The following is a 21,468-nucleotide window of genomic DNA, read 5'->3' on the forward strand; positions in this document are numbered from 1 at the left end:
CTTCAGGCCCCGGGGTCTGTTTAGGCATCTCGGGCTGTGGCTTTAGGCGCTGGGGTCGGTGCTGGCCTCTCTTGTGATGGCTTTAGGTCACAGGGCCCTCATGCCTCTCTGGCTGAGGCTTTAGGCCCCGGGGCTGTGCTGGCCACTCAGGCGCTGCCTTTAGGCCCTAGAGCTTGTGCCGGCCTAGAACAAGGTGCATTTTAAAATTGGTCATGGAAGGAAATGAAAGCAAGAGAGCACTGAGCTCTTCTGTGTGTTTCCTGGATTGGGATGGAGACAGGAGAGCGTGCTCAGCCTCCCTCGTGTGGTTGCTTGTATCCAGCAACAGCAGCCGCAGCTGAGAACATCGTCACATCTTTATTAGGCGCTCCTCCGTCTGTCTCTTTTTGCCTCTGTTTTCTGGAATGCAGGGATTTCTCTTTGTGGCCCACAAACTCTTTGTGCCAGGATAACCAAGTATGAATTCTCACTGCTCTTTACCCTGCTCAAGAGAAGATGGCTGTACTGTGAGGGCAGGTGGGGGCAGGGACGAGGGTCAGGAGCAAGGGCAGAGTGCTTTCTTTGTTACTCAATGGAAGGGCTGTGCTTTCTGCAGGTGGATTTGCCATAGTGCTTCTTGACATGTGGAAATCAGACCCTCTAGCCGGGAAGGATATAGAGCAGGCCTGTGTTTCTTGGTGACGCGCGTACACCCTGGTGCAAGGGGGATCGCTCCACCTCACCTGCACACCGTCAGGAGAAATTGGGCTATAGATATCGGTCGAACTAATACATAATCAAGAGTTGACAGGAATTTGGAGACATATTCATTACATTCCCGAGAGCCCATGAGCATGCAGTCCCTCCCCCCCTTGCGCGTGCATAGTAGGGCGTGATGATGAAGGCTCATAGTCTTCCTCGCTGCAAACTTCTGACCCCGAGGAGGGGGGGCAGCCCCCGAACCGCTTTCAGCTTGCCCTGGACACATCCAATCACCTCCCTGCCAAATCATTCCCAGCTGCTCTCCAGTCCTAATCTTTACGGCCTTCATCCTCCCTCTTATTCCAGACCTAGTGTCTGTGAAAGCGCTTGGAATGCAGGCTCCTCTTCTCACTCTTCAATACCCCTCCGATGGGACGCAGCACCACACAGCGCTGAGTCACACCGAGACACTGAGGAGTGAGTGAGCAGAGCGGAAGGAATGGCGAAAACGTGGGTCTGAGCGGGGGGACTGAGCGGCTCGAGGAGTGCTCGAAATCCCGTGGCAATGAAGAACGACACTCTCCCACACCCACACCCCCCCACGCGTCTCCCTGGGCGCCATCGGCCCGCCCGCACCCGGCCCGCGGACCGCCCCGCAGAGGGAACCGTCCCGGGCGGTACCTGGGCGGTATCCGGGGCCGCTCCCAGCGCCGTGCGATGCACCGCGGCTCCGTCGGGGCCGCCTCTCCTCACCGCCACCCCCCTTCACTTCACTTCACTTCCCTTCGCTTCACTTCACAGGCGGCCGCGGGGGCTGCGAGGGGCGATGCCCGCCGAGCCGAGCCGAGCCGAGCCGAGCCGAGCCGAGCCGAGCCGAGCCGAGCCGAGCCGAGCCGAGCCGAGCCGAGCCGAGCCGAGCCGAGCCGAGCCGAGCCGAGCCGAGCCGAGCCGAGCCGAGCCGAGCCGAGCCGAGCCGAGCCGAGCCGAGCCGAGCGTGGTCCTGAGAGAGAGCCGCGCCGGGAATGGGGCGCGCACGGCTGCTGTGATTGGCCGCGCTGCCAGCGGCGGCCGCTGATTGGCTGCGGCGGTGCCGGTGGAGGACGGTTGTGGAGGCCCGGCGGGCGTGATGGCGTCCGCCCGGCGTGGCCGCCGTTGCGCTTTGTGCCTTTCCGGCCTGGTCGTGTTGTGTGTGGGCGTTAAAGGCGCCCGAAGCGATTTGGCAGTGAGTGTCGATGTGCTGTTCTGGTAAGTGGTGGGCACAGTGGCAGCCAGCACGGCCGCGGGGCCAACAGATCACCCGTGTGGGCCCAGGCACGGCCTGCTGTGTGTCCCTCCCTCGTCCTCCATCCCTTCCGTGCCACCATCCATTCCTTCCCTTGTGCTCTTCTCCATCCCTCCTCCCCATGTCTCCCGACGGGCCCTGGCTTGTCCCGTGGCACCGTGGTCCCAGTGGTGTGAGCGAGGTCCCTTTGGTTGCCCCTCATGTCCCCAAGCTGGGCCGTGCCCCCTGTGTCCCTTCCTGCCGTAGGAACGCCCGCAGCAGCTGGCTGCTGTCCCCAGGCTGTGGTATTTTGCAGACAACAGCTTTTCCCTCCTCGAATTGTTTTACAGCCCCTTATGATCTCTTTTCTCAATGCTAACAGTTGTCACTGAGCTCAGTCGTCTAAGAATTTGAGACTGGAGTTCACCTAAGGGGACTGGAGTGAACCTAATGAGGTTGAATGAGGCCAAGTGCAGGGTGCTGCGCTTGGGCCGGGGCGGTCCCAGGTACTTGGATAAACTGGGCGAAGAAGCCCTTGAGAGCAGCCGTGTGGAGAAGGACTTGGGGGTCCTGGTGGACGAGAAGCTGGACGTGAGCCAGCAGTGTGCGCTTGCCGCCCAGAAGGCCAACTGTGTTCTGGGCTGCATTACAAAAAGGGTGTCCAGCAGGGAGAGGGAGGGGATTGTCCCGCTCTGCTCGGCTCTTGTGAGGCCCCATGTGAAGCACCGCGTCCAGGCCTGGAGCCCCCAGCACAGGAAGGACGTGGCGCTCTTGGAGCAGGTCCAGAGGAGGGCCACTAAGATGGCCAGAGGGCTGGAGCACCTCTCCTGTGAGGAAAGGTTGAGGGAACTGGGCTTGTTCAGCTTGGAGAAGAGAGGGCTCCGGGGAGACCTAAACCAACGCCTAAGCCAAACCCTAACCCTAGCCCAACATCTAAACCAACACCTAATCCTAAACCTAAGGCAATCCCTAATCCTAAACCTAAGCCAACAGCTAACCCTAACCCATCCCCTAACCCAATCCATAGCCCTAAGCTTAAGCCTAACCCTAAGCCAAACCCTAGCCCTAACCATAGCCCCAACTCCAGCACTAACCGTAATGGTAAACTTAATGATAATCCTAACCCTAACACAAACCCTTCTTTCCGGAGCTGGGGAAACCGACTCCAGAAATGCCATCTGAGGGAACAGACGTCCTGGCAGATAGAACAAACCAGGTGTGAGCACTGTCTTTCCAAAGTTACACCTGAAGCCGTTGGAGGAAAGGTCGGACCTTCAGGCCTTCCCGCGGCACCAACTACTGTACGGCGGATTTGCTCACAGATCCTTCACAGCTGTTTCAAAGAACCATTCTGTGATTCTATGATCTTCCAGGACCGTTCCAAGCCACACCATCCTGTGGTTCTATGATCTTCCAGGACTCTTGCAACACAAACCATTCTATGGTTCTGTGATCACTAAGGAACCTCCCAAGCCACGCCGTCCTGCAGTTCTATGATCTTCCAGGACCCTTCCAACACGGACCATCCTATGGTTCTATGATCTTCCAGGACCCTCCTGTGCGGGTGATATCACCATGACGTGATGACCTCACAGATGCCCTGGGGTGGGGCAGGGGCAGTGGGTCAGCGCGGAACCTGCTGGCCCCATTCTGCGGGTGGTGCTGGTCCAGCGAGGAGCTGTGCGAGTGGTGCAGCAATGCGGGCCCAGTGTGTCAGCAGAAGATTAAGGGCGGTGTGGCGTGCGAAGCTGGTGGAGGAGGAGCTGCTGGTGAGCTCTGGGTGCACAGACACAGAAGGGCCGGCAGGGGGAGCTGCCGGCTGGAGGGCACCCTGCCCATGGCATGGCAGCAGAGGGCCGGGCACCTCCGGTGGGATGCAGAGCTGCCGGCAGCACCTCGGTGCCAACGCTGCTCCTCTCCCTTCACACAGGCTCATGCGGCCGTGGAGAAGTGCAAGGCCGTGGCCAGGGAATCCTTGATGAAGGTGAGCAGATGTCCCCTCGTGTAGGTCTGCATCTCCAGCCCTGTGGGCACTGGTTACCCCGACGGAGGGGGCAGGAGGGGATGGCGGCATGGAGCTGCCGTCAGACGGAGCTCCGTGGGAGTGCTGCTGCCCTGATGGCTGCTCCTCTTCTTCTTTCCCACAGGATGCCCAGAAATTACGGGCAGAAAGAACAGCTGCCAGGAAAGAGAAGCTGAAGCAGGTAGGGGGGAGCGGGGGCTCGTCCTCAGAGCTCAGCGTCCTCACAGCTTTGGCTCTGTGGGAGGACCTCGGTCCCCGTCCCTCGGGTCCATGGGGCCCGGCGCAGCCGCCCCACATGGCACACCCTTTGTCTTTGCAGGAGAAGCAGCTCGTTGCCCAGCTGGAACAGCAGCTGCAGGCTGAGACAGAGGAGATGGAGGTAGCGTGGAGGGGCGAGGGGATGGGGGCTGCCCGCCCCCGCGTGGGGACCTGGAGGACGTCTGCAGCGGGCACGGGCATTCACGCTTTTGTCTGCCAGGTGCTGCGCCAGGAAAAACAGCGCCTGCAAGAGGAGCGGGAGGAGCTGGAGCTGGAGGGTGCCTGGTGAGTGGGACTGGGCCTCTGCAGCACCCGGGGCAGCAACGGGACTGCAGTGCTGCTGGGCTTGGGGCTTGGGTTTCAGTTGGGCACATGGTGTGACAGAGCAGCCCGACCCCAGCCCGGGGGTGGGCACGCACTGCTGGGGAGCCCACGTGCTGACAGAGGCCGGCACCCTCCAAGCAGGCCTTGTTCCCTACAGGCAGCAGCATCAGCTGGAGCTGGAGGCAGCCCACGTGCCTGGGGCTGTGCTGCCGAAGCTGGTGGAGGCAGAGCTGGTAAGGGGCGGAGCCCAGCGCACCCTGACCCCATCCGACAAGGTTCTCCTCGGGGACAGGGCTCCCTGCAGTGCTGGGGCTGCCACTGTCCTGCACGAGCCCCGGCTGTGCAGCAGGGCCTGACCAGCACCCCTGCCCCATCTTCACCTACAGGAGAAGAAGGAGCAGGCGAGGAGACGTGGGCTCGCCTTCTGGATGAAGTGAGTATCCCCTCATTACCCTGTGCCCAGCCAGCAGCAGCCGGGCTCCAGGCAGTGGGCTGATGGCCTCGACCCCGCTGCAGCCGGCGGGGCTCCCGGGCGGCCCCTTTGGCGCTGTGTGGGGCTGTGCTGCCGTGGGGTCGGAACGCCTCATTCCCAGCCCGGCCGTCTTTTGCCCCCCAGGACAATCTGCCTCATCTTCGTCAGCCTCCTGCTGCTGCTCGTTGCCGTGCTGGGCTCTGCAGTGCTGTACGCCCAGCACTATGACCAGGAGCTGTTGTATCGGCTCCTGCTGCGAGTGCTGCCCCAGGCAATGTACGCTTCCCCGGCGTACTTTGCGAGCAGGAGCCTGCGTGTGGTCTGTGATGGGCTGCTGCCCATCTGACCGCCCCTCTCAGTCCCCCGTCCCAGCTCGGGGCTGCGCGGTGGGGCGCGGGGAGAGAGCTCTGTCCCCACGGAAGGGGCCTCTCCTGTGCTCCTGCCCCCAGGGGCGCACAGGCACAGCTGTGGGGCAGTGCTGGCAGGCGGCTGAGTGCCACCACTTTGGACGTACAAATAAGTTTGTTCTGTCGTCGTCAACTGAACACCACCACCTCCGACGACCCATCAGACTGAAGATGTGCACCTGACGCCAGGACGTGGCTTCTTGGATTCTTTGAGACTTCGTAGCAGCCATTTCCTACGACTGGTTACCTATAAGGCTTATGAATTGTAATTCGCCCATTAGGCAATGTTACCTCCAATGGGCTGTTGTCAGTTGTTAAGAACGCTGTCAATAAATGGATGTGTATTAATCCTCTGAGTTTGGATGACTCCATTGCGGCAGTGACCCTTTGCTGACCAGGGGAGGCGCGACTCAGGAGATGGAAAAAGATTCACCCCCTCAAAATGCACTGAGTGGGACGAGACATAGATTGATATGTATACGTCATAAAATATTTTACAAACGGGCAACAAACCCGAAAACGAGTGGGACATCAGACCTCGTTTTTGTGAAAGGAATGCGTCAGCGTCCAGGAAAGACCAGCAAGGACTGATGGGGGTGAATAGAGACCAATAGGAATCAGTAGAAACCAATTGGAATGCACCCCTGTGTGCCTCGAGGCCAGTGCTGGCCTCTCAGGGTGGGGCTGTGTCTTCAGACCCTGAGTCCTGTGCTGAGCTCTCTAACTGTGGTAGTGGCTTGAACTCCCCGGATTGGTTCCAGCCTGTCAGGCTGTGGCTTTAGGCCCTGGAGCTGGTGCTGGCCTCTCGATGCCGTGACTCTGGCTTTAGGCCCAGGGCTGGTGCTGGCCTCTCAGGCTGGGGATGAGTCTTCAGGATGCAGCGCCAGTGCAGGCCTGCCTGCCTGTGGCTTCAGGCCCCGGGGTCTGTTTAGGCATCTCGGGCTGTGGCTTTAGGCGCTGGGGTCGGTGCTGGCCTCTCTTGTGGTGGCTTTAGGTCACAGGGCCCTCATGCCTCTCTGGCTGAGGCTTTAGGCCCCGGGGCTGTGCTGGCCACTCAGGCGGTGCCTTTAGGCCCTAGAGCTTGTGCCGGCCTAGAACAAGGTGCATTTTAAAATTGGTCATGGAAGGAAATGAAAGCAAGAGAGCACTGAGCTCTTCTGTGTGTTTCCTGGATTGGGATAGAGACAGGAGAGCGTGCTCAGCCTCCCTCGTGTGGTTGCTTGTATCCAGCAACAGCAGCCGCAGCTGAGAACATCGTCACATCTTTATTAGGCGCTCCTCCGACTGTCTCTTTTTGCCTCTGTTTTCTGGAATGCAGGCATTTCTCTTTGTGGCCCACAAACTCTTTGTGCCAGGATAACCAAGTATGAATTCTCACTGCTCTTTACCCTGCTCAAGAGAAGGTGGCTGTACTGTGAGGGCAGGTGGGGGCAGGGACGAGGGTCAGGAGCAAGGGCAGAGTGCTTTCTTTGTTACTCAATGGAAGGGCTGTGCTTTCTGCAGGTGGATTTGCCATAGTGCTTCTTGACATGTGGAAATCAGACCCTCTAGCCGGGAAGGATATAGAGCAGGCCTGTGTTTCTTGGTGACGCGCGTACACCCTGGTGCAAGGGGGATCGCTCCACCTCACCTGCACACCGTCAGGAGAAATTGGGCTATAGATATCGGTCGAACTAATACATAATCAAGAGTTGACAGGAATTTGGAGACATATTCATTACATTCCCGAGAGCCCATGAGCATGCAGTCCCTCCCCCCCTTGCGCGTGCATAGTAGGGCGTGATGATGAAGGCTCATAGTCTTCCTCGCTGCAAACTTCTGACCCCGAGGAGGGGGGGCAGCCCCCGAACCGCTTTCAGCTTGCCCTGCACACATCCAATCACCTCCCTGCCAAATCATTCCCAGCTGCTCTCCAGTCCTAATCTTTACGGCCTTCATCCTCCCTCTTATTCCAGACCTAGTGTCTGTGAAAGCGCTTGGAATGCAGGCTCCTCTTCTCACTCTTCAATACCCCTCCGATGGGACGCAGCACCACACAGCGCTGAGTCACACCGAGACACTGAGGAGTGAGTGAGCAGAGCGGAAGGAATGGCGAAAACGTGGGTCTGAGCGGGGGGACTGAGCGGCTCGAGGAGTGCTCGAAATCCCGTGGCAATGAAGAACGACACTCTCCCACACCCACACCCCCCCACGCGTCTCCCTGGGCGCCATCGGCCCGCCCGCACCCGGCCCGCGGACCGCCCCGCAGAGGGAACCGTCCCGGGCGGTACCTGGGCGGTATCCGGGGCCGCTCCCAGCGCCGTGCGATGCACCGCGGCTCCGTCGGGGCCGCCTCTCCTCACCGCCACCCCCCTTCACTTCACTTCACTTCCCTTCGCTTCACTTCACAGGCGGCCGCGGGGGCTGCGAGGGGCGATGCCCGCCGAGCCGAGCCGAGCCGAGCCGAGCCGAGCCGAGCCGAGCCGAGCCGAGCCGAGCCGAGCCGAGCCGAGCCGAGCCGAGCCGAGCCGAGCCGAGCCGAGCCGAGCCGAGCCGAGCCGAGCCGAGCCGAGCCGAGCCGAGCCGAGCGTGGTCCTGAGAGAGAGCCGCGCCGGGAATGGGGCGCGCACGGCTGCTGTGATTGGCCGCGCTGCCAGCGGCGGCCGCTGATTGGCTGCGGCGGTGCCGGTGGAGGACGGTTGTGGAGGCCCGGCGGGCGTGATGGCGTCCGCCCGGCGTGGCCGCCGTTGCGCTTTGTGCCTTTCCGGCCTGGTCGTGTTGTGTGTGGGCGTTAAAGGCGCCCGAAGCGATTTGGCAGTGAGTGTCGATGTGCTGTTCTGGTAAGTGGTGGGCACAGTGGCAGCCAGCACGGCCGCGGGGCCAACAGATCACCCGTGTGGGCCCAGGCACGGCCTGCTGTGTGTCCCTCCCTCGTCCTCCATCCCTTCCGTGCCACCATCCATTCCTTCCCTTGTGCTCTTCTCCATCCCTCCTCCCCATGTCTCCCGACGGGCCCTGGCTTGTCCCGTGGCACCGTGGTCCCAGTGGTGTGAGCGAGGTCCCTTTGGTTGCCCCTCATGTCCCCAAGCTGGGCCGTGCCCCCTGTGTCCCTTCCTGCCGTAGGAACGCCCGCAGCAGCTGGCTGCTGTCCCCAGGCTGTGGTATTTTGCAGACAACAGCTTTTCCCTCCTCGAATTGTTTTACAGCCCCTTATGATCTCTTTTCTCCATGCTAACAGTTGTCACGAGCTCAGTCGTCTAAGAATTTGAGACTGGAGTTCACCTAAGGGGACTGGAGTGAACCTAATGAGGTTGAATGAGGCCCAGTGCAGGGTGCTGCACTTGGGTCGGGGCGGTCCCAGGTACTTGGATAAACTGGGCGAAGAAGCCCTTGAGAGCAGCCGTGTGGAGAAGGACCTGGGGGTCCTGGTGGATGAGAAGCTGGACGTGAGCCAGCAGTGTGCGCTTGCCGCCCAGAAGGCCAACTGTGTTCTGGGCTGCATTACAAAAAGGGTGTCCAGCAGGGAGAGGGAGGGGATTGTCCCGCTCTGCTCGGCTCTTGTGAGGCCCTATGTGAAGCACCGCGTCCAGGCCTGGAGCCCCCAGCACAGGAAGGACGTGGCGCTCTTGGAGCAGGTCCAGAGGAGGGCCACTAAGATGGCCAGAGGGCTGGAGCACCTCTCCTGTGAGGAAAGGTTGAGGGAACTGGGCTTGTTCAGCTTGGAGAAGAGAGGGCTCCGGGGAGACCTAAACCAACGCCTAACCCAAACCCTAACCCTAGCCCAACATCTAAACCAACACCTAATCCTAAACCTAAGGCAATCCCTAATCCTAAACCTAAGCCAACAGCTAACCCTAACCCATCCCCTAACCCAATCCATAGCCCTAAGCTTAAGCCTAACCCTAAGCCAAACCCTAGCCCTAACCATAGCCCTAACTCCAGCACTAACCGTAATGGTAAACTTAATGATAATCCTAACCCTAACACAAACCCTTCTTTCCGGAGCTGGGGAAACCGACTCCAGAAATGCCATCTGAGGGAACAGACATCCTGGCAGATAGAACAAACCAGGTGTGAGCACTGTCTTTCCAAAGTTACACTGAAGCCGTTGGAGGACAGGTCGGACCTCAGGCCTTCCCACGGCACCAACTACTGACGGCGGATTTGCTCACAGATCCTTCACAGCTGTTTCAAAGAACCATTCTGTGATTCTATGATCTTCCAGGACCCTTCCAACCCACACCATCCTGTGGTTCTATCATCTTCCAGGACTCTTGCAACACAAACCATTCTATGGTTCTGTGATCACTAAGGAACCTCCCAAGCCACGCCGTCCTGCAGTTCTATGATCTTCCAGGACCCTTCCAACACGGACCATCCTATGGTTCTATGATCTTCCAGGACCCTCCTGTGCGGGTGATGTCACCATGACGTGATGACCTCACAGATGCCCTGGGGTGGGGCAGGGGCAGTGGGTCAGCGCGGAACCTGCTGGCCCCATTCTGCGGGTGGTGCTGGTCCAGCGAGGAGCTGTGCGAGTGGTGCAGTAATGCGGGCCCAGTGTGTCAGCAGAAGATTAAGGGCGGTGTGGCGTGCGAAGCTGGTGGAGGAGGAGCTGCTGGTGAGCTCTGGGTGCACAGACACAGAAGGGCCGGCGGGGGGAGCTGCCGGCTGGAGGGCACCCTCCTGTGGGATGCAGAGCTGCCGGCAGCACCTCGGTGCCAACGCTGCTCCTCTCCCTTCACACAGGCTCATGCGGCCGTGGAGAAGTGCAAGGCCGTGGCCAGGGAATCCTTGATGAAGGTGAGCAGATGTCCCCTCGTGTAGGTCTGCATCTCCAGCCCTGTGGGCACTGGTTACCCCGACGGAGGGGGCAGGAGGGGATGGCGGCATGGAGCTGCCGTCAGACGGAGCTCCGTGGGAGTGCTGCTGCCCTGATGGCTGCTCCTCTTCTTCTTTCCCACAGGATGCCCAGAAATTACGGGCAGAAAGAACAGCTGCCAGGAAAGAGAAGCTGAAGCAGGTAGGGGGGAGCGGGGGCTCGTCCTCAGAGCTCAGCGTCCTCACAGCTTTGGCTCTGTGGGAGGACCTCGGTCCCCGTCCCTCGGGTCCATGGGGCCCGGCGCAGCCGCCCCACATGGCACACCCTTTGTCTTTGCAGGAGAAGCATCTCGTTGCCCAGCTGGAAGAGCAGCTGCAGGCTGAGACAGAGGAGATGGAGGTAGCGTGGAGGGACGAGGGGATGGGGGCTGCCCGCCCCCGCGTGGGGACCTGGAGGACGTCTGCAGCGGGCACGGGCACTCACGCTTTTGTCTGCCAGGTGCTGCGCCAGGAAAAACAGCACCTGCAAGAGGAGCGGGAGGAGCTGGAGCTGGAGGGTGCCTGGTGAGTGGGACTGGGCCTCTGCAGCACCCGGGGCAGCAACGGGACTGCAGTGCTGCTGGGCTTGGGGCTTGGGTTTCAGTTGGGCACATGGTGTGACAGAGCAGCCCGACCCCAGCCCGGGGGTGGGCACGCACTGCTGGGGAGCCTGCGTGCTGACAGAGGCCGGCACCCTCCAAGCAGGCCTTGTTCCCTACAGGCAGCAGCATCAGCTGGAGCTGGAGGCAGCCCACGTGCCTGGGGCTGTGCTGCCAAAGCTGGTGGAGGCAGAGCTGGTAAGGGGCAGAGCCCAGCGCACCCTCACCCTGTCCGACAAGGTTCTCCTCGGGGACAGGGCTCCCTGCAGTGCTGGGGCTGCCACTGTCCTGCACGAGCTCCGGCTGTGCAGCAGGGCCTGACCAGCACCCCTGCCCCGTCTTCACCTACAGGAGAAGAAGGAGCAGGCGAGGAGACGAGGGCTCGCCTTCTGGATGAAGTGAGTATCCCCTCATTGCCCTGTGCCCAGCCAGCAGCAGCCGGGCTCCAGGCAGTGGGCTGATGGCCTGGACCCCGCTGCAGCCGGCGGGGCTCCCGGGCGGCCCCTTTGGTGCTGTGTGGGGCTGTGCTGCCGTGGGGTCGGAACGCCTCATTCCCAGCCCGGCCGTCTTTTGCCCCCCAGGACAATCTGCCTCATCTTCGTCAGCCTCCTGCTGCTGCTCGTTGCTGTGCTGGGCTCTGCAGTGCTGTACGCCCAGCACTATGACCAGGAGCTGTTGTATCGGCTCCTGCTGCGAGTGCTGCCCCAGGCAATGTACGCTTCCCCGGCGTACTTTGCGAGCAGGAGCCTGCGTGTCGTCTGTGATGGGCTGCTGCCCATCTGACCGCCCCTCTCAGTCCCCCCTCCCAGCTCGGGGCTGCGCAGTGGTGGGGTGCAGGGAGAGAGCTCTGTCCCCACGGAAGGGGCCTCTCCTGTGCTCCTGCCCCCAGGGGCGCACAGGCACAGCTGTGGGGCAGTGCCGGCAGGCGGCTGAGTGCTGGGACTTTGGACTTACAAATAAGTTGGTACTGTCGTCGTCAACTGAACACCACCACCTCCGACGACCCATCAGACTGAAGATGTGCACCTGACGCCAGGACGTGGCTTCTTGGATTCTTTGAGTCTTCGTAGCAGCCATTTCCTTCAGCTGGTTACCTGTAAGGCTTATGAATTGTAATTAGCCCATTAGGCAATGTTACCTCCAGTGGGCTGTTGTCAGTTGTTAAGAATGCTGTCAATAAATGGATGTGTATTAATCCTCTGAGTTTGGATGACTCCATTGCGGCAGTGACCCTTTGCTGACCAGGGGAGGCGCGACTCGGGAGATGGAAAAAGATTCACCCCCTCAAAATGCACTGAGTGGGACGAGACAGAGATTGATATGTATACGTCATAAAATATTTTACAAACGGGCAACAAACCCGAAAACAAGTGGGACATCAGACCTCGTTTTTGTGAAAGGAATGCGTCAGCGTCTGGAAAAGACCAGCAAGGACTGATGGGGGTGAATAGAGACCAATAGGAATCAGTAGAAACCAATTGGAATGCACCCCTGTGTGCCTCGAGGCCAGTGCTGGCCTCTCAGGGTGGGGCTGTGTCTTCAGACCCTGAGTCCTGTGCTGAGCTCTCTAACTGTGGTAGTGGCTTGAACTCCCCGGATTGGTTCCAGCCTGTCAGGCTGTGGCTTCAGGCCCTGGGGCCGGTGCTGGCCTCTCTAGCAGTGGCTTCAGGCCCCAGGGCACGTGCTGGCCCTTTGGGCTGTGGCTTTAGGCCCTGGAGCTGGTGCTGGCCTCTCGATGCCGTGACTCTGGCTTTAGGCCCAGGGCTGGTGCTGGCCTCTCAGGCTGGGGATGAGTCTTCAGGATGCAGCGCCAGTGCAGGCCTGCCTGCCTGTGGCTTCAGGCCCCGGGGTCTGTTTAGGCATCTCGGGCTGTGGCTTTAGGCGCTGGGGTCGGTGCTGGCCTCTCTTGTGATGGCTTTAGGTCACAGGGCCCTCATGCCTCTCTGGCTGAGGCTTTAGGCCCCGGGGCTGTGCTGGCCACTCAGGCGCTGCCTTTAGGCCCTAGAGCTTGTGCCGGCCTAGAACAAGGTGCATTTTAAAATTGGTCATGGAAGGAAATGAAAGCAAGAGAGCACTGAGCTCTTCTGTGTGTTTCCTGGATTGGGATGGAGACAGGAGAGCGTGCTCAGCCTCCCTCGTGTGGTTGCTTGTATCCAGCAACAGCAGCCGCAGCTGAGAACATCGTCACATCTTTATTAGGCGCTCCTCCGTCTGTCTCTTTTTGCCTCTGTTTTCTGGAATGCAGGGATTTCTCTTTGTGGCCCACAAACTCTTTGTGCCAGGATAACCAAGTATGAATTCTCACTGCTCTTTACCCTGCTCAAGAGAAGATGGCTGTACTGTGAGGGCAGGTGGGGGCAGGGACGAGGGTCAGGAGCAAGGGCAGAGTGCTTTCTTTGTTACTCAATGGAAGGGCTGTGCTTTCTGCAGGTGGATTTGCCATAGTGCTTCTTGACATGTGGAAATCAGACCCTCTAGCCGGGAAGGATATAGAGCAGGCCTGTGTTTCTTGGTGACGCGCGTACACCCTGGTGCAAGGGGGATCGCTCCACCTCACCTGCACACCGTCAGGAGAAATTGGGCTATAGATATCGGTCGAACTAATACATAATCAAGAGTTGACAGGAATTTGGAGACATATTCATTACATTCCCGAGAGCCCATGAGCATGCAGTCCCTCCCCCCCTTGCGCGTGCATAGTAGGGCGTGATGATGAAGGCTCATAGTCTTCCTCGCTGCAAACTTCTGACCCCGAGGAGGGGGGGCAGCCCCCGAACCGCTTTCAGCTTGCCCTGGACACATCCAATCACCTCCCTGCCAAATCATTCCCAGCTGCTCTCCAGTCCTAATCTTTACGGCCTTCATCCTCCCTCTTATTCCAGACCTAGTGTCTGTGAAAGCGCTTGGAATGCAGGCTCCTCTTCTCACTCTTCAATACCCCTCCGATGGGACGCAGCACCACACAGCGCTGAGTCACACCGAGACACTGAGGAGTGAGTGAGCAGAGCGGAAGGAATGGCGAAAACGTGGGTCTGAGCGGGGGGACTGAGCGGCTCGAGGAGTGCTCGAAATCCCGTGGCAATGAAGAACGACACTCTCCCACACCCACACCCCCCCACGCGTCTCCCTGGGCGCCATCGGCCCGCCCGCACCCGGCCCGCGGACCGCCCCGCAGAGGGAACCGTCCCGGGCGGTACCTGGGCGGTATCCGGGGCCGCTCCCAGCGCCGTGCGATGCACCGCGGCTCCGTCGGGGCCGCCTCTCCTCACCGCCACCCCCCTTCACTTCACTTCACTTCCCTTCGCTTCACTTCACAGGCGGCCGCGGGGGCTGCGAGGGGCGATGCCCGCCGAGCCGAGCCGAGCCGAGCCGAGCCGAGCCGAGCCGAGCCGAGCCGAGCCGAGCCGAGCCGAGCCGAGCCGAGCCGAGCCGAGCCGAGCCGAGCCGAGCCGAGCCGAGCCGAGCCGAGCCGAGCCGAGCCGAGCGTGGTCCTGAGAGAGAGCCGCGCCGGGAATGGGGCGCGCACGGCTGCTGTGATTGGCCGCGCTGCCAGCGGCGGCCGCTGATTGGCTGCGGCGGTGCCGGTGGAGGACGGTTGTGGAGGCCCGGCGGGTGTGATGGCGGGCGTGATGGCGTCCGCCCGGCGTGGCCGCCGTTGCGCTTTGTGCCTTTCCGGCCTGGTCGTGTTGTGTGTGGGCGTTAAAGGCGCCCGAAGCGATTTGGCAGTGAGTGTCGATGTGCTGTTCTGGTAAGTGGTGGGCACAGTGGCAGCCAGCACGGCCGCGGGGCCAACAGATCACCCGTGTGGGCCCAGGCACGGCCTGCTGTGTGTCCCTCCCTCGTCCTCCATCCCTTCCGTGCCACCATCCATTCCTTCCCTTGTGCTCTTCTCCATCCCTCCTCCCCATGTCTCCCGACGGGCCCTGGCTTGTCCCGTGGCACCGTGGTCCCAGTGGTGTGAGCGAGGTCCCTTTGGTTGCCCCTCATGTCCCCAAGCTGGGCCGTGCCCCCTGTGTCCCTTCCTGCCGTAGGAACGCCCGCAGCAGCTGGCTGCTGTCCCCAGGCTGTGGTATTTTGCAGACAACAGCTTTTCCCTCCTCGAATTGTTTTACAGCCCCTTATGATCTCTTTTCTCAATGCTAACAGTTGTCACGAGCTCAGTCGTCTAAGAATTTGAGACTGGAGTTCACCTAAGGGGACTGGAGTGAACCTAATGAGGTTGAATGAGGCCAAGTGCAGGGTGCTGCGCTTGGGCCGGGGCGGTCCCAGGTACTTGGATAAACTGGGCGAAGAAGCCCTTGAGAGCAGCCGTGTGGAGAAGGACTTGGGGGTCCTGGTGGACGAGAAGCTGGACGTGAGCCAGCAGTGTGCGCTTGCCGCCCAGAAGGCCAACTGTGTTCTGGGCTGCATTACAAAAAGGGTGTCCAGCAGGGAGAGGGAGGGGATTGTCCCGCTCTGCTCGGCTCTTGTGAGGCCCCATGTGAAGCACCGCGTCCAGGCCTGGAGCCCCCAGCACAGGAAGGACGTGGCGCTCTTGGAGCAGGTCCAGAGGAGGGCCACTAAGATGGCCAGAGGGCTGGAGCACCTCTCCTGTGAGGAAAGGTTGAGGGAACTGGGCTTGTTCAGCTTGGAGAAGAGAGGGCTCCGGGGAGACCTAAACCAACGCCTAAGCCAAACCCTAACCCTAGCCCAACATCTAAACCAACACCTAATCCTAAACCTAAGGCAATCCCTAATCCTAAACCTAAGCCAACAGCTAACCCTAACCCATCCCCTAACCCAATCCATAGCCCTAAGCTTAAGCCTAACCCTAAGCCAAACCCTAGCCCTAACCATAGCCCCAACTCCAGCACTAACCGTAATGGTAAACTTAATGATAATCCTAACCCTAACACAAACCCTTCTTTCCGGAGCTGGGGAAACCGACTCCAGAAATGCCATCTGAGGGAACAGACGTCCTGGCAGATAGAACAAACCAGGTGTGAGCACTGTCTTTCCAAAGTTACACCGAAGCCGTTGGAGGAAAGGTCGGACCTCAGGCCTTCCCGCGGCACCAACTACTGTCGGCGGATTTGCGCACAGATCCTTCACAGCTGTTTCAAAGAACCATTCTGTGATTCTATGATCTTCCAGGACCGTTCCAAGCCACACCATCCTGTGGTTCTATGATCTTCCTGGACTCTTCCAACACAAACCATTCTATGGTTCTGTGATCACTAAGGAACCTCCCAAGCCACGCCGTCCTGCAGTTCTATGATCTTCCAGGACCCTTCCAACACGGACCATCCTATGGTTCTATGATCTTCCAGGACCCTCCTGTGCGGGTGATATCACCATGACGTGATGACCTCACAGATGCCCTGGGGTGGGGCAGGGGCAGTGGGTCAGCGCGGAACCTGCTGGCCCCATTCTGCGGGTGGTGCTGGTCCAGTGAGGAGCTGTGCGAGTGGTGCAGTAATGCGGGCCCAGTGTGTCAGCAGAAGATTAAGGGCGGTGTGGCGTGCGAAGCTGGTGGAGGAGGAGCTGCTGGTGAGCTCTGGGTGCACAGACACAGAAGGGCCGGCGGGGGGAGCTGCCGGCTGGAGGGCACCCTGCCCATGGCATGGCAGCAGAGGGCCGGGCACCTCCGGTGGGATGCAGAGCTGCCGGCAGCACCTCGGTGCCAACGCTGCTCCTCTCCCTTCACACAGGCTCATGCGGCCGTGGAGAAGCGCGAGACTGAGGCCAGGGAATCCTTGATGAAGGTGAGCAGATGTCCCCTCGTGTAGGTCTGCATCTCCAGCCCTGTGGGCACTGGTTACCCCGACGGAGGGGGCAGGAGGGGATGGCGGCATGGAGCTGCCGTCAGACGGAGCTCCGTGGGAGTGCTGCTGCCCTGATGGCTGCTCCTCTTCTTCTTTCCCACAGGATGCCCAGAAATTACGGGCAGAAAGAACAGCTGCCAGGAAAGAGAAGCTGAAGCAGGTAGGGGGGAGCGGGGGCTCGTCCTCAGAGCTCAGCGTCCTCACAGCTTTGGCTCTGTGGGAGGACCTCGGTCCCCGTCCCTCGGGTCCATGGGGCCCGGCGCAGCCGCCCCACATGGCACACCCTTTGTCTTTGCAGGAGAAGCAGCTCGTTGCCCAGCTGGAACAGCAGCTGCAGGCTGAGACAGAGGAGATGGAGGTAGCGTGGAGGGGCGAGGGGATGGGGGCTGCCCGCCCCCGCGTGGGGACCTGGAGGACGTCTGCAGCAGGCACGGGCACTCACGCTTTTGTCTGCCAGGTGCTGCGCCAGGAAAAACAGCACCTGCAAGAGGAGCGGGAGGAGCTGGAGCTGGAGGGTGCCTGGTGAGTGGGACTGGGCCTCTGCAGCACCCGGGGCAGCAACGGGACTGCAGTGCTGCTGGGCTTGGGGCTTGGGTTTCAGTTGGGCACATGGTGTGACAGAGCAGCCCGACCCCAGCCCGGGGGTGGGCACGCACTGCTGGGGAGCCCGCGTGCTGACAGAGGCCGGCACCCTCCAAGCAGGCCTTGTTCCCTACAGGCAGCAGCATCAGCTGGAGCTGGAGGCAGCCCACGTGCCTGGGGCTGTGCTGCCGGAGCTGGTGGAGGCAGAGCTGGTAAGGGGCAGAGCCCAGCGCACCCTCACCCCGTCCGACAAGGTTCTCCTCGGGGACAGGGCTCCCTGCAGTGCTGGGGCTGCCACTGTCCTGCACGAGCCCCGGCTGTGCAGCAGGGCCTGACCAGCACCCCTGCCCCGTCTTCACCTACAGGAGAAGAAGGAGCGGGCGAGGAGACGTGGGCTCGCCTTCTGGATGAAGTGAGTATCCCCTCATTGCCCTGTGCCCAGCCAGCAGCAGCCGGGCTCCAGGCAGTGGGCTGATGGCCTGGACCCCGCTGCAACCGGCGGGGCTCCCAGGCGGCCCCTTTGGCGCTGTGTGGGGCTGTGCTGCCGTGGGGTCGGAACGCCTCATTCCCAGCCCGGCCGTCTTTTGCCCCCCAGGACAATCTGCCTCATCTTCGTCAGCCTCCTGCTGCTGCTCGTTGCCGTGCTGGGCTCTGCAGTGCTGTACGCCCAGCACTATGACCAGGAGCTGTTGTATCGGCTCCTGCTGCGAGTGCTGCCCCAGGCAATGTACGCTTCCCCGGCGTACTTTGCGAGCAGGAGCCTGCGTGTGGTCTGTGATGGGCTGCTGCCCATCTGACCGCCCCTCTCAGTCCCCCCTCCCAGCTCGGGGCTGCGCAGTGGTGGGGCGCGGGGAGAGAGCTCTGTCCCCACGGAAGGGGCCTCTCCTGTGCTCCTGCCCCCAGGGGCGCAGAGGCACAGCTGTGGGGCAGTGCCGGCAGGCGGCTGAGTGCCACCACTTTGGACTTACAAATAAGTTGTACTGTCGTCGTGAGTCGTCAGCTGAACACCACCACCTCCGACGACCCATCAGGCTGAAGATCTGCACCTGACACCAGGACGTGGCTTCTTGGATTCTTTGAGTCTTCGTAGCAGCCATTTCCTACAGCTGGTTACCTCGAAGGCTTATGAATTGTAATTAGCCCATTAGGCAATGTTACCTCCAATGGGCTGTTGTCAGTTGTTAAGAACGCTCTCAATAAATGGATGTGTATTAATCCTCTGATTTTGGATGACTCCATTGCGGCAGTGACCCTTTGCTGACCAGGGGAGGCGCGACTCGGGAGATGGAAAAAGAGACGTAGATTGATATGTATACGTCATAAAATATTTTACAAACGGGCAACAAACCCGAAAACGAGTGGGTCGTCGGACCTCGTTTTTGTGAAAGGAATGCATCAGCGTCTGGAAAAGACCAGCAAGGACTGATAGGGGTGAATAGAGACCAATAGGAATCAGTAGAAACCAATTGGAATGCACCCCTGTGTGCCCCGGGGCCAGTGCTGGCCACTCAGGGTGGGGCTGTGTCTTTAGACACAGCTTGAACTCCGTGGACTGGTTCCAGCCTGTCAGGCTGTGGCTTCAGGCCCTGGGGTCAGTGCTGGCCTCTCTAGCTGGGGCTGAGGCTTTAGGTCCCTGGGGGTGGCCAGGAGGGAGAGGGAGGGGATTGTCCCGCTCTACTCGGCTCTTGTGAGGCCCCATGTGGAGCACTGCGTCCAGGCCTGGGGCCCCCAGCACAGGAAGGACGTGGCGCTCTTGGAGCAGGTCCAGAGGAGGGCCACTAAGATGGCCAGAGGGCTGGAGCACCTCTCCTGTGAGGAAAAGGTTGAGGGAACTGGGCTTGTTCAGCTTGAGAAGAGAAGGCTCCGCAGAGACCTCATGGTGTCCTTCCTGTACTTGAAGGGAGCGTATAAACAGGAGGGGGAAGGGTTGTTTACGAGGGTGGACAGTGATGGAACAAGGGGGAACGGTTGTAAACAGAGACAGGGGAGGTTTACGTTAGATATGAGGAGGAAGTTTTTCACCCAGCAGGTGATGACGCACTGGACCAGGTTGCCCAAGGAGGCTGTGGATGCCCCATCCCTGGAGGCATTCAAGGCCGGGCTGGATGTGGCTCTGGGCAGCCTGGTCTGGCGGTTGGCGACCCTGCCCACAGCAGGGGGTTGAAACTGGATGATCATTGTGGTCCTTTTCAACCCAGGCCATCTTATGATCCTCTGATATGATTCTAGGACTGCTTCCAGCCTTTCGGGCTGTGACTTCAGGCCCTTGGGCCGATGCCGGCCTTGCTGAGTGGGGCTTCAGGCCCCAGGGCATGTGCTGGCCCTTTGGGCTGTAGCTTTAGGCCTCGGGGCTGATGCCAGCCTGTCAGGCTGTGGATGTGCCTTCAGGCCCCAGGGCCAGTTCTGGCCTCTTGGGCTGTGGCTTTAGGCCCCGCTGCCGGTGCCAGGCTCCCTGTCTGTGTTTGTGGCTTTAGGCCCTGGAGGTGGTGCCAGCCTCCCAGGCCGTGACTCTGGCTTTAAGCCCCTAGGCCAGTACCGGCCTGTCTGGCTCTGGCTGTGGCTTTAGGGCTCTCTGTCCCTGGTGCCGGCCTCTCGGGCTGGGGATGAGGCTTCAGGCGGCGGCACGGTGCAGGCCCGCCTGCCTGTGGCTTCAGGCCCCGGGTCGGTTTAGGCATCTCGGGCTGTGGCTTTAGGCCCTGGGGTTGATGCTGGCCTCTCTTGTTGTGGCTTTAGGCCCCACGGCTGGTGTTGGCCTCTCAGGCTGTGCCTGTATTTTTGGGTCCTGGGGCCGGTGCTGACCTTTCAGGTTGGACTATAAGTATAGGGAGGCCTGGCAGGTGGACTGTATCACACCAATCGGAATCATTAGAAACCAATTGGAATGCACCCCTGTGTGCCTCGAGGCCAGTGCTGGCCTCTCAGGGTTGGGATGTGTCTTCAGACCCTGAGTCCTGTGCTGAGCTCTCTAACTGTGGTAGTGGCTTGAACTCCCCGGATTGGTTCCAGCCTGTCAGGCTGTGGCTTCAGGCCCTGGGGCCGGTGCTGGCCTCTCTAGCAGTGGCTTCAGGCCCCAGGGCACGTGCTGGCCCTTTGGACTGTGGCTGTAGGCTGCAGGGCCAGTGCTGCCCTATGTGGCTGTGGCATTAGGCCCCAGGACTGGTGCCAGACTCACTGGATGTGTCTGTGGCTTTAGGCCCTGGAGCTGGTGCTGGCCTCTCTTGTGGTGGCTTTACACCACAGGGACCTCATGCCTCTCAGGCTGAGGCTTTAGTCCCCGGGGGCTTTAGTCCCCCGTGGCTTTAGTCCCCCGTGGCTGTGCCGGCCACTCAGGCTGTGGCTTTAGGCCTTAGAGCTTGTGCCGGCCTAGAACAACGTGCATTTTAAAATGGCTCATGGAAGGAAATGAAAGCAAGAGAGCACTGAGCTCTTCTGTGTGTTTCCTTGGAATGGGATAGAGACAGGAGGGCGTGCTCAGCCTCCCTCGTGTGGTTGCTTGTATCCAGCAACAGCAGCCGCAGCTGAGAACATCGTCACATCTTTATTAGGCACACCTCCGTCTGTCTCTTTTTGTCTCTGTTTTCTGGAATGCAGGGATTTCTCTTTGTGGCCCACAAACACTTTGTGCCAGGATAACCAAGTATGAATTCTCACTGCTCTTTACCCTGCTCAAGAGAAGGTGGCTGTACTGTGAGGGCAGGTGGGGGCAGGGACGAGGGTCAGGAGCAAGGGCAGAGTGCTTTCTTTGCTACTCAATGGAAGGGCTGTGTTTTTCAGGTGGATTTGTCGTGGTGCTTCTTACAAGGACTGACTAACGGTGGGATGAGATGTGCCCTGAAGGGGGTGTGCTTGCCACCTTGGAAATAGGCAAATACAAATAATTTATCAGGACGGTATCTCTGATGAAACAGAATCTCTGCACAACTGCAATGGCAGGCCTCCTGCAAGCAGGAGAGCACACAGAAAACAGCCTTCCACTTTTACTCCCTGTTATCGACGCTTACCTCTTTCTCCCCTCACTGGTTCCTCATTGGCTGAGTACTTCAGGTTCACAATCTTCCCGATGCTCAGCTAAACGTACGGATACTGGATCAACATAACTTGTTGCTAGCTAAGCACATGTCACTCATTAGTTAACGTGTGCTCACGTGTGCTCATTCAACACTCAGCCACTGTTTCTGGGCATCTGCTTGCCCTTGGATAGAGACAAGCTTGGCAGGA

General features: G+C 60.1%; 3 protein-coding genes, 2 long non-coding RNA genes and 1 other non-coding gene across 11 annotated transcripts; 4 read left to right on the plus strand and 2 right to left on the minus strand.

The window, feature by feature from the left end:
• Positions 1–338: 338 nt before the first annotated feature.
• On the minus strand, positions 339–1,490 carry LOC121108692. The gene is made up of 2 exons (XR_005843357.2): positions 1,363–1,490; positions 339–722 (listed from the first exon to the last, which is right to left on the minus strand). It is a non-coding gene; the product is annotated as an uncharacterized LOC121108692 (long non-coding RNA).
• A 277-nt stretch (positions 1,491–1,767) lies between these two features.
• LOC121108686 lies at positions 1,768–12,059 on the plus strand. Of its 5 annotated transcripts, none has more exons than XM_040656758.2 (9): positions 1,768–1,926; positions 3,360–3,711; positions 3,873–3,926; positions 4,090–4,146; positions 4,285–4,344; positions 4,444–4,508; positions 4,705–4,780; positions 11,216–11,262; positions 11,446–12,059. In XM_040656758.2, exons 2-9 carry the CDS (start codon positions 3,526–3,528, stop codon positions 11,645–11,647), a joined length of 747 nt encoding a protein of 248 aa, XP_040512692.1. In that variant the 5' UTR covers positions 1,768–1,926; positions 3,360–3,525; the 3' UTR covers positions 11,648–12,059. The 5 variants fall into 5 exon arrangements, with proteins under 5 accessions (XP_040512692.1, XP_040512691.1, XP_040512694.1 ...); XM_040656757.2 differs by lacking the exons at positions 11,216–11,262; positions 11,446–12,059 and adding exons at positions 4,934–4,980; positions 5,164–5,774; XM_040656760.2 differs by lacking the exons at positions 11,216–11,262; positions 11,446–12,059 and adding exons at positions 4,934–4,980; positions 5,164–5,774 and having other exon boundaries at positions 3,492–3,711.
• On the plus strand, positions 8,087–11,029 carry LOC121108690 (trichohyalin-like). Its single transcript, XM_040656768.2, has 6 exons — positions 8,087–8,245; positions 9,807–10,026; positions 10,155–10,208; positions 10,372–10,428; positions 10,567–10,626; positions 10,726–11,029. Exons 2-6 carry the CDS (start codon positions 9,841–9,843, stop codon positions 10,792–10,794), a joined length of 426 nt encoding a protein of 141 aa, XP_040512702.1. The 5' UTR covers positions 8,087–8,245; positions 9,807–9,840; the 3' UTR covers positions 10,795–11,029.
• A 978-nt stretch (positions 12,060–13,037) lies between the features above and the next one.
• Positions 13,038–14,189, minus strand: LOC121108691. The gene is made up of 2 exons (XR_005843356.2): positions 14,062–14,189; positions 13,038–13,421 (listed from the first exon to the last, which is right to left on the minus strand). It is a non-coding gene; the product is annotated as an uncharacterized LOC121108691 (long non-coding RNA).
• Positions 14,190–14,463: 274 nt separating this feature from the next.
• Positions 14,464–16,235, plus strand: LOC121108693. The gene is made up of 2 exons (XR_005843358.2): positions 14,464–14,612; positions 15,778–16,235. It is a non-coding gene; the product is annotated as an uncharacterized LOC121108693 (transcript).
• A 267-nt stretch (positions 16,236–16,502) lies between these two features.
• On the plus strand, positions 16,503–18,455 carry LOC121108689 (trichohyalin-like). Of its 2 annotated transcripts, XM_040656767.2 has the most exons (6): positions 16,503–16,608; positions 16,772–16,828; positions 16,967–17,190; positions 17,387–17,462; positions 17,616–17,662; positions 17,846–18,455. In XM_040656767.2, the coding sequence occupies exons 1-6, from the start codon at positions 16,603–16,605 to the stop codon at positions 18,045–18,047; spliced, it is 612 nt and encodes a 203-aa protein (XP_040512701.1). In that variant the 5' UTR covers positions 16,503–16,602; the 3' UTR covers positions 18,048–18,455. The 2 variants fall into 2 exon arrangements, with proteins under 2 accessions (XP_040512701.1, XP_040512700.1); XM_040656766.2 differs by having other exon boundaries at positions 16,503–16,828.
• Positions 18,456–21,468: the final 3,013 nt, after the last annotated feature.

Source organism: Gallus gallus (genome assembly GCF_016699485.2).
Source record: "Gallus gallus isolate bGalGal1 chromosome 32 unlocalized genomic scaffold, bGalGal1.mat.broiler.GRCg7b 32_unloc2, whole genome shotgun sequence".
NCBI classification, from domain to species: Eukaryota; Metazoa; Chordata; class Aves; order Galliformes; family Phasianidae; genus Gallus; species Gallus gallus.

Excerpts from the sequence above, each read along its gene's own strand:
- LOC121108690 (XM_040656768.2), top strand. The coding sequence starts at position 9,841 with ATGACCTCACAGATGCCCTGGGGTGGGGCAGGGGCAGTGGGTCAGCGC. Across the intron at positions 10,027-10,154 it reads TGGTGGAGGAGGAGCTGCTG|GCTCATGCGGCCGTGGAGAA; the intron begins GTGAGCTCTGGG and ends CCCTTCACACAG. Across the intron at positions 10,429-10,566 it reads GGAAAGAGAAGCTGAAGCAG|GAGAAGCATCTCGTTGCCCA; the intron begins GTAGGGGGGAGC and ends TTGTCTTTGCAG.
- LOC121108689 (XM_040656766.2), top strand. The coding sequence starts at position 16,697 with ATGGAGCTGCCGTCAGACGGAGCTCCGTGGGAGTGCTGCTGCCCTGAT. Across the intron at positions 16,829-16,966 it reads GGAAAGAGAAGCTGAAGCAG|GAGAAGCAGCTCGTTGCCCA; the intron begins GTAGGGGGGAGC and ends TTGTCTTTGCAG. Across the intron at positions 17,191-17,386 it reads CTGGAGCTGGAGGGTGCCTG|GCAGCAGCATCAGCTGGAGC; the intron begins GTGAGTGGGACT and ends TGTTCCCTACAG.
- LOC121108686 (XM_040656758.2), top strand. The coding sequence starts at position 3,526 with ATGACCTCACAGATGCCCTGGGGTGGGGCAGGGGCAGTGGGTCAGCGC. Across the intron at positions 3,712-3,872 it reads TGGTGGAGGAGGAGCTGCTG|GCTCATGCGGCCGTGGAGAA; the intron begins GTGAGCTCTGGG and ends CCCTTCACACAG. Across the intron at positions 4,345-4,443 it reads CTGAGACAGAGGAGATGGAG|GTGCTGCGCCAGGAAAAACA; the intron begins GTAGCGTGGAGG and ends TTTGTCTGCCAG.